Raw genomic sequence first — 10996 nt, 5'->3', positions numbered from 1 at the left:
ACTATCACCACACCAACACCAAACTCCAATCCAACACAGCACATAATCACAATACCAATCGTACAAACAATTACAACACAATCTTAAATCAATTAAACAGTAAACCGAGTAGGGAAACCCTACCTTTGCACAAACTAAAATAAGACAATCAAGCAGGCTAAAATGACTCCTCTACGAAGTCTCCACCTAACAAAAATCACATAATTCCAATTACAACATGCTAAAATCCTCTTTCCCCCAAATCATAAACTAGGCAAACCCTAAGAGACAATTGAACGAAACTCATAGAATTAGAAGCTTACCGACACAATCGACACGATGGAAGAGTGAACAAGACTCACGAACTATCCACGAAATTGGGAGAGAGATTTGGGAGATGAATAGAGTTACGTTGTAAGGTTAGGTTTTGTTAAAGTGATTAAAAAACTATAAATCTCCTTTTATATAACTTGAATCCTCTCTAAATCAAACCGCGGAAGTAAACATCGTCAGACCGGATATTCGGTCGAGTATAGAGTATACTTGGTCGAGTATCCTCTACTCGGTCGAGTTTTCCCATACTCGGCCGAGTATTCCTAGGCATTAATATGTCCAGAAATACACGACACCCTTACTCGGCCGAGTAAGCCATATTCGGCCGAGTAACAGACTTAGAAAACCGTAATATTTCAAAGGTGCCTTACCAAGGACCACCGTAGCATGAGAAGTTGTTACTATCTCGGTTGCCCGAGGCTAGTATATCAAGAGTAACCATTCCAAAATATTTATTAAAGTATAAGGTTAAACGATTACATTGTCTCAAAACAAAACCAAAAGAAATTGTATATGAATCTCAAAACAACTGAAACCAAAGCAGCTAAACTCGTACCAGCGAAAGCTAGACTCGAAGTGATGGCATCCCATCTCGTCCCCGTAACTAAAGATAACCATCACCTGTCACAATCTGCTCACCATCCCCGAATGGATCACCACAGATTTATAAAACAAAAACGGGGTCAGTTCACTGTATAATTCAGATTAACAAATTACAATAAAGGCAATGGCAACAATTCCACAATCGTTCTACATTCCCAATCATGTCTCAATACTGACTATACACTTAGTGTGTAGTCCTGCCAGTGGGGGACCTCAACCTTTTCCACCTAAGCCTCGCTCATCGCAACGAGCAACAACCCACATTCCTTAATGTGCACATCCCCTCTTGTGGCGGGTTCCACAAGGGGCGAATCAAGGGCGTGAAGCCACTCCCACAAGTGACTCCATTCAGCCGAGGACGCACCTCACCATCATCATCAATCCACCACAACTCCAACAATTAAGAATACAATCAACAACAATACTTATCATGCCAATTAAATCACAATATCACATCTTAACATAGTTATGCAATCAACTGAGTAGGGAAACCCTACCTTTAGCACAGATCCCATTACGAGTCAACAAGCGGAAGCTAGAAATGTCCTTCTACAAATTCTCCATCTAACAATAATCATAACAATCCAATCACAACATGTAGTCACCCCCTTTTCTCCAAATCCAATACTAGGGTAAACTCTAAAGACAAAACTAACAAAAGGTGTAAGACTAGTGACTTACCGAGTTAGATCGAGAAGAACAAAGACTCACGAACAACACGATCTTGGGAGAGATTAGGGATGATTAGAGTACGTAGAAATGTTTTAGGTTTTGGTAAAAGTGAAAAGTGACTGTTAATCGTAATTTATAATCCTAATCATCTTTAATCAAATCCCGGAATAATTCCCGTCAGACCGGATACTCGGTCGAGTATTGAGCATACTCGGCCGAGTATGCCTTACTCGGTCGAGTATTACCATACTCGGCCGAGTATTCTTGGACATTAGCCTGACCAGAAACACACGACGCATTACTCGGCTGAGTAAGCCCTATTCGGCCGAATAACATAACTCAGAAAACCGTAGTATTACACCCATATCTAATTCTCACCTCTATCGGTTTTAGATCAGCTCTGGGTGTAGGATGTAGCAATCTAAATATCTTAGGTGCACTTTCGAGTCGAGTAATTTGTATATATTATTATTTCTGTTGAGCAATTTATAGACGGGTCACTTCAAGTCTAAGCATTAGGCCAGCTTTTACTAGGGATGTCACTTGGGCAAATTATGGCGCGTCTCGTCCCGGACCTATCCCAGGTGCGACTTGTGAGTAATGATTTGATGGGTGGCTGCGCGTACTAACAATGCCATCCGTTGCGGGTCTTGCGGTGGTTACGGGTATACATGATACCTGTCCTATACTTACTCTGCCCCATACTCACCCGCCCCGCTAATACATTCTTGATGGTCCATTTTATACCGAAGAAGACACCATGTGTGGTCGAAATAAGATGGTCAAAGCTTCCCATCACAATCGCGGTACCACCGCCGAAAAAAAGATAGGTACGATCACTGATTTCAATAGACAAGACTCTCGTTGACGACCAAGAGGAATTTGGTGGTGGCCGCCAGCGAGAGAAGACGAGGTGGTGGATTAGCGGTGGGTAATAATAGTTTTTTTGGTAATTGAATTGAATTGACGCATATATTTGGGAGACGGGCATAAAAAGGTTGAAAGAAGGAGATTTATATTTGTCATCTTAACTCTTAGATTAAACCCTAATTCAGATGAAAGTGAACAATTTGAGTTTTTATAAGAAGAATTTTAAATAAAAACAATTATATATTTTAAAACTGGGTGAACTATGCTACTGTAAAGAACAAAATTGAAAATAAGGCAAAGTCATTTAAACAAGGAATGAAAGAAGAATTTTTTTGGATAAATGGGGTTATTTAGCAAATTAATTAAGAATTTGTGGCCCATTTTAAATTATTTTGGTCCAATGGGTTCACGACATCACTTATTTTTTTTCGTAGTTTTTATCTAAAACCGCTAAAGTCTCTAGCGGCTTGTATGAGTGTACCACATTCCAACCACTAATATAAGGTTTTTAAAAAGAAAAGATGTGAAACCGTCCAAGTCTTTAGCGGCTTTCTAAGTTTGCATACTTGACTTCATTTTCCACATGCATGCTGCAACTTTTAGAAATAGAAAGAGGATAAGCAGTCTAGTTTTTTAGCCGCTTTACTATATCAGTACAAAAAAGTTGCTAACACACATTACACTAACTTGAAAGTGATGCAGATATAAGCCGCTAAGGAACTCGGCGGTTTCAGCTAAAAGTTGGGGAAAAAATAAACCGATGACGTGGACCCGTTCACCTTAAATAGTTTGAAATCAACCCTTATAGTCGATTAATTTACTAAATAACCCTATTTAGCCAAAAAAATCATAAAAGAAAGGGTAATAAACATTGCAAATCATAAAGATACCCACGAACTTCACAAGTAATAAAATTAATTACATTAATAAATACTCACCCGAAAATAAAAATAAAAAACAAAAAATGAAAGTCACAACTCACCAAATCAAATACTCGTATTAGCCATGCATTATGTTAGCAAAGATGGCCAATTATTACACCAATAAGTAACGTAATATTAAAAAAATAAATAGAATTTTTTCATAACATAATTAGCAAGGCCTTTCCCCATTGAAGTTATTACACCATATTAGTAAGGCCTTTCTCCATTGAAGTTACCAGGAGGATAATACTCACAAACAAAAAGAACACCAACACCACGAGCACAAACCACCCTAGCACATCCAACTCTCTTAGTACTCCTCCACACAATTTGTGTATAATGCCCACAATCTCGAGCACGACACGTGTTGGCATATCGGTTATAGTACCGATTTTCAGACAACCACCCGGCCACAGCATGGCCGGGGGTCCAACTCTGACCTGAACCCCTATACAGGTTTTCACCATAGGGCCCATTGGAGTGGATCATTGAACAATCCCTACTTCTTAGGTTCCCATATGCCTTGGCATAGTTAGCTAGCTTGTAGTCCCATGTTAATGGACCGACCCCTACGGCTTTTCGAGCCATGTTTTGTTGGTTTAGCCATTGGCTAAGACTAGGGTCATATGACCCATATATTAAAGGTATGAAAACTAATATGACAAGAATTTTAAGATTATAGTAACTCATTTTAGGTTGGGTTGTTTTGTATGTACCCTTTGTGGTTATATATCAAGTGGAAACAACATAGATTCAACTTATTATGTTAGTTGACTAATTAAGGAGTAATTAGTGGAGGGCAAGTATAATTAATTAATGAATATTATGATAGATTAAAAAATTAGTATAATTTTGAAGGTTAGATTTTGAAGAAATGTTCATATGTAGAGAAGTTGGTAGAAGAACTTATCACTTATGGCCGGCTTATAACTTTATAAAGAGAATATGCGTACGTAAATGGTGGTTGAAGAAGTGTAATGCAGGCCGACTGTCATTCTCATCAGTGTAGTGTATAGCATGGAATTAAGTTGTTTTTGTATCACTTCATCAAGATCTAATAAGATTTAGAACATTTTAATATACATATTATTTTTGTTTAAGACGGGTACATCCGTTTTATATTTAAAACGAGTGTTTAGAAACTAGCAAAAAATTTATCTCAACTAGGGGTGTTCAAAACGGTTTCGGTTCACCGAACCGGTAGTTTGGGAATTTCGGTTCGGTGAACGGACCCTAAAAAAATTGTCGGTTTTGGTTTTTTCAGTTCGGTTTTTTCGGTTCGGTTAACCATAAACACCCTTAGTTATCTATATTCATTTTGGTGTATTAAGCTATTGGGCCAGCCCATGGACCATATGTTATGGGTGTTTGACTTATCGGTTCGGTTCAGTTCACCGTCCGTGATAAAAACGTGAATCGGAGCCGAACCGGTTTTTTTGATATATAAATCGGTTCGGTCACCGAACCGTATGGGAATTTCGTTCTGTGAACGAACCCTAAAAAAAATGTCGGTTTCGATTTTTTCGGTTCGGTTTTTGCGATTCGGTTAACCATGAACACCCCTAATTAGTGAGTAGTCTTCTCACTAGGGTTCGATTAATCCCTAAATGCCAAATTTACTTGATTAGATTCCATAATTAACTAGTTGTTGGGTAATTAGTTCGGGTTAATTAACAAATTTGACTTGTCTATTTTTTTTTTTTTTTGGGATTGTTGTTAATTCTTGACCCTTGATCATCAATGGGAATTGATTAGGTTGGGAGCCGACTCACCTAGACTAGTAGCCAACTCCAGTTGAACCCGTGAGGGAGAACTTGGGAATGGTACCTTTTAATTGTCGGTTTGAACTCTACCTTTGGGAAACAGATTGGGATGACCAGGAAGATAATGTGGGCTTATTAACCTTAGCTTTGGATAGAGGATTCCGACTCACGGACCAGGAGGGAGGTGATCGGGATGACTACCGTCCTAACGCGAACCTGGGAGGGAGATGTTAGGCGACTTAGAGGCCTTTCCCCCCTAACCATTACCCAATAACTTGTTAACGAGATTTATAGTCATAAAGAAGTTGGGTTGGTGGAGAAAATCGGATCCTAGACCTTTCTTTATTGCTTAAATATCTATTTCATTACATGTTTACTTAGTTTAGTAGTCTTCATTAGCTATTAGTTTCGTTAAATAGTTTAAAATCAACTCACTTCTTGATTGGCGTAGCTAACTTGTAATTTAAGACATACTAGTATTCAATATTTGATCTCCTTGTACTTCGACATCAACTATCTTTTACTAGTTGTGAATTTGTTTGGTTGGGTACGTGTTACGACGACCTTTACCCACATCGGTCTGTCTATAACCCAAATCATGTTGTTCCCTTTTGTGTTCTTGGTAGTCCTACGATGAAGTCCATGGAGATGGATTCTCATTTCCACCCGGGTAACTCAAGTGGTCTTACTTTGCCTTGCGGTCCCCCATGTTCACCCTTCACCATTTGGCATGTAAGACACCTAGCCACAAACTCTGCCGCTTCCTTCTTCATTCCGGGCCACCAAAAGGTCTTCTTTAGGTCTTTATATAGTTTATCCCCATCCGGATACACGCAATATGGTGTACGATGAGCGCCAGTCATAATAATTCTTTTCAACTCCTCATCGTTTGGCACACACCACCTCCCTCCGAATCTTAGACTACCATCTTGGTTCAAGGCAAATCGTGAAGGTTCACCCTTCTTTACTGTAACACCCCCATACTCCAAGTGCCTTACCAGGACCACTAAGGTATGAAGACATTACCATCTCGGTTACCCGAGGCAATGATAATCAAATAACAATGAAGAAACAACGTTTATTATAAATACTTAGTGAAGAGTACAATTCTCAAAACCAAACCAAAATGCAATACATGTTCTCAAACTGACTGTTCTAACTGAAATGTAAATATCTAATAAGCTACAACGGAAGACTCCTATCATCATGTCGTGGCCATCCCAGCTATCCCAGTACTCATCTCAATACCTGCTCAATATCTGCTCACCATCCCCGAATGGATCACCGCAGGTTTACAAAACAACACCGGGGTCAGTACTAATCACACAATTCAAAAGATATACCAACAATAAGATAAACAAACAAATTAATCACACACACACACACCAACCAATTCCAATCATCTCAATCACCGACGTCCACTTTGGACCAGCCATCGGGGGGACCGCAGCCGTACCCACCAAATCCCCGCTCCACATAGTGAGCGATAACCCTGTCCATTAATGTGCACATCCCTTCTGTGGCGGGTTCCACAGAAGGCGAAACTAGGCGTGAAGCCACTCCCGCAAGTGACCCCACTCGGTAGAGGCCACGCCTCGCGAACCATAAACAACGATCACAACCACAATCACAATACAATTACTATATCAAACAACCAAACACAACACATCAACCAATATCCCATTATGGGACTAATACGAGTAGGAAATCCTACCTGTAAGCACACAATCGACGGTCTCTCTCTACTTTGAATCAAAAAGCTTCCTCTATGAACCCTCCTCCTATCATACAACACATAAAGGCTACCAAATTACATACTACACATAAACCCCCAAATCTCTAAATTAAGGTTTAACCAAATCAAAGGAAAGACAATAAAAAGGGTACATAGATCTTACCCTCGACGCAAGGAACTCAACGGTATAATCAACGCTAAGAACTGACCTTCCAAACTCCGGGTATTGCTAATAATGCGATTAGGATGAAGAACTTGCTTGCTTTCTCTCTTAAACAGTAATTTAGGTTTTGCAAAAGTGATTTAGAATAATGACGACAAAGCTTATATAACTTAATCGCATAATTAACAAAACCCGAGAAAACTCCCCGTAAAACCGGCTACTCGATCGAGTACCCAAGGTACTCGATCGAGTACCCCCTTACTCGATCGAGTGCCCCAGCTACTCGACCAAGTACCCAACAGGTCAGAAACTTTTCTAAAACGCAACTTACCCTTACTCGACAGAGTAAGGCCTACTCGATAGAGTACCCCAAGACTTATAAATACGGAGTATTACATTTACACTTGCTTTCTATCCAGATATCATGTCATCAAGCAATTTCTTTTCTTTAATCTCATCATACAACTCCGGCTCGAGGGTCAAATGGCTAGTTAAATTTCTTTTCCTTTTCAAATGGATCCCCATTTTCTCCCCCTTTTCTCTTAGCTTTACTCTTGACATAGTGGTACACAAAGCGTGCACCGCCTTCCTACTCTAGGCGTCCCCCCACTACATTGGCCTTTCTGTTGTGGTAAACAATCTCCATGTCGTAGTCCCTTATTAACTCTATCCACCTACTTTCTCTTATGTTGAGCCCCTTTGGGTGTAGATATACCTTAAGCTCTTAGGATCCGAGAAAACTTTGAACGTAGCTTCATACAAGCTAAGTAATGTCTTCATAATTTCAATGTGAACACTATGCTCCCAACTCTATATTATGGGTTGGGTAGTTCCCCTCGCAGGGTTTCAATTGTCTTGATGCATAGGCTATCACCTTGTTGTTATGCTTCAACACGCAACCTAACCCATTCTTGGAAGCATTGATGTATACTTCAAAGTTCTAACTATCCTCCGACACCACTATGTTGGGAGCCATTGTCAAACACTCCTTTAAGAATTGGAACGCCCTTTCATAAACCTCATCCCACTATTCTCCTTCCTCATTAATGTCGTCATCGGTCATTTTATCTTTGCAAAGTATTTCACAAATCTTCTATCGTATCTTGCAAGTCCTAAGAACTCCTACTTCCGGCCACATTCTTTGGAGATCTCTAATATGCAACCGCCTCAAATTACTTGGATCTACCGACACTCTCTCCTTTGAAATTACATGCCCCAAAAATGCTACTCTCTCCAACAAAAAATCACTCTTGAGCAACTTGTCACAAAGCGTGTTATCCCTCACGGTTTGCAACATTATCCTCAAATGTTCCCCATGCTCCTCTTTGGATTTTGAATACACTAATATGTGATCAATGAAAACCACTTCAAATTTATCCAAATAGGGGCAAAATACTCAATTCATCAAGTTCATAAATACGGCCGGCGCATTGGTCAAATCAAATGCCATAACCACGAATTCATAGTGTCTATAACGGGTCTAAACGTCGTCTTAGGTCCATCACCCTCCGTGATTCTTAATTGGTGGTATCCCGGCCTCAAGTTAATCTTAGAAAAGACTTCGGCCATGTAACACCCTCATTTATGCATGGGCCTTAGGCAAGACATTCCCAAGTAAATAGAAATGTTACCATCTCTGTAATACTACGGTTTTTCTAAGTCTGTTACTCGGTCGAGTAAGTGCGTCGTATATTTCTGATTAGGCTACTGTCCAAGAATACTCAGCCGAGTATGGGAATACTCGACCGAGTAGGAGATAATCGGCCGAGTATACTCTATACTCGACCGAGTATCCGGTCTGACGAGGTTTATTTCCGCGGTTTGATCTAGAGACGATTAGAGTTATATAAACGAGATTTACAGTTTCTTAATCACTTTTACCAAAACCTAAACTTTCAACGTAACTCTAATCATCTCCAAATCTCTATCAAGTTTGTGGCTCTTTCGTGAGTCTTTTTCACCCTTCCTTCGCGTCGATTGTGTCGATAAGCCTCTAGTTATATGAGTTTTATCATTTGTCTTTTAGTGTTTTGCCCTAATTTTATGATTTGGGGGGAAGGGGTTATTGTGCATGTTTGTGATTCAATTGTATGATTATTATTAGGTGGGGACTTCGTAGAGGAACCATTTTAGCTTGCTTGATTTGCCTCGTGTCGGATTTTTGCTAAGGTAGGGTTTCCCTACTCGGTTAACTGTTTAATTGATTTAAGATATGTATTGTAATTGATTGTACGATTAATATTGTCATTAATTTTTGCTGGTGGATCGGACTATGGTGTTGGTGTTGTGATGGTTGATAATGTTCGCGAGGTACATCCTCAGCTGAGTGGAGTCACTTGCGGGAGTGGTTTCACTCCCTAGATTTTCCCTATGTGGAACCCGCCACAGGTGGGGATGTGCACATTAATGAACAGGGTTATCGCTCGTTAATGAGCGGGGGCTTAGGTGGGCAAGGTTGTGGTCCCCCACTGGCAGGCCTACACACTTTAGTGTGTAGTCAGTTATGAGATGTGATTGGGAGTTGGAGGTGGACTGTGGAACAGTTGTTTATCTTTATCGTACTTTGTCTTATTTTGATTATGCAGTGAACTGACCCCGTTGTTGTTTTGTAAACTCTGTGGTGATCCATTCGGGGATGGTGAGCAGATTTTGACAGGTGATGCTGGTCTTTAGCTTTGGGGACGAGATGGGGATTCAACACTTTGAGTCTAGCTCCCACTGTCACGAGATTAGCTGTTTTAGATTCAGCTGTTTTGAGAATTAGTAAACATTTGTTTTGATTTGGTTTTGGAACTATGTAACTTTATCTTTTATATACTTTAATAAATATTTTGGGATGGTTAATTTTGATCTACTAGCCTTGGGAAACCGAGATGGTAACAGTCTCTCATGTTAGGGTAGTCCTGGTAAGGCATCTTGGTATGTGGGGGTGTTACAATCTTAGCATGAGGTAGTAAGTACGAAAGACAAACAGATACCAAGTACTTAAAATTAATTAAAACAAATTGTCTCAAATTGATTTTGTTACAAACTTCCAAATTGAATTAACTGAGTAAAATAAACTATTACATTGCATTGGAAAGACTAAATAATGTTTCTATGTTTCGATGTGAATAACTAGACTTCGTGTGTTGCCATCTTGCGTCCCAGCTCACGCATCCAGTCAAGCATTTCAAAATCTAACTTGTAAATTAATTTGCTCCCCATTTAACCGGAAATATTAAATGATTCATTACAGGATGCCATCAATTAAAGTAGGCGACATTTTTACTTTGTCAACAGAAATATTAAAACGTCAACCAAAAGGTTGAGTAGGATAACTAAACAATGTAACATTAAAGCAATAATTATTAAACCAAATTTATGCCTGCAATAGTAAATAAAATAACAAACGAACAAATCACCACCACCATCATCTCGTCTCAACACTACCCACGGACCTACCATGGGTCTGCAGGACCACGGCTATAACAAGCCCCATCGTGCCTGACCACTCAGTCAACAGGTCCATGACTCTTCCATATCCTCGTGCCTGTCCACCAAATCATCAGGTCACAGTCTCGCTGTATAATGCATACATATACTTGTCATCATCAAAACTAAAATTAAAAATCAACTCGAGTCTTTAGTGTGTTTCGAAGTCTAGAATGACGATTGAAGATGTGAATCAAGTTCGTGAATTTTGGTCTCAAAAGTGCATGAAGGAAATGTAGTTTGTTTTTTTATTTTATGTTGAACATTTGTGGCTAGACATTGTTAGGTTGTATGCTTGTAGATACCCTTCTCTGTCGATACTGGCATTTATAGAAATCCCGTCAGCCACCCGATGATAATATGACACATTTATACTCAAACTACATGCTCGTAATATGGATACGTCATAGGGATCTCAAGCAAGGTTACGTCGGCGATTTTAGTTAATTTAAATAACGTTTTGAAATGTTTTGAAACAAAT

At 39.6% G+C, this 10996-nt stretch overlaps 1 protein-coding gene across 1 annotated transcript; it reads right to left on the bottom strand.

The window, feature by feature from the left end:
- Positions 1-3587: 3587 nt before the first annotated feature.
- On the bottom strand, positions 3588-3968 carry LOC141601562 (pathogenesis-related protein PR-1-like). Its single transcript, XM_074421857.1, has one exon. It carries the CDS (start codon positions 3966-3968, stop codon positions 3588-3590), a length of 381 nt encoding a protein of 126 aa, XP_074277958.1.
- Positions 3969-10996: the final 7028 nt, after the last annotated feature.

Source organism: Silene latifolia, chromosome 9 (assembly GCF_048544455.1).
Source record: "Silene latifolia isolate original U9 population chromosome 9, ASM4854445v1, whole genome shotgun sequence".
Classification (NCBI taxonomy): domain Eukaryota; kingdom Viridiplantae; phylum Streptophyta; class Magnoliopsida; order Caryophyllales; family Caryophyllaceae; genus Silene; species Silene latifolia.
This window is presented reverse-complemented; position numbering and strand designations above follow the sequence as displayed.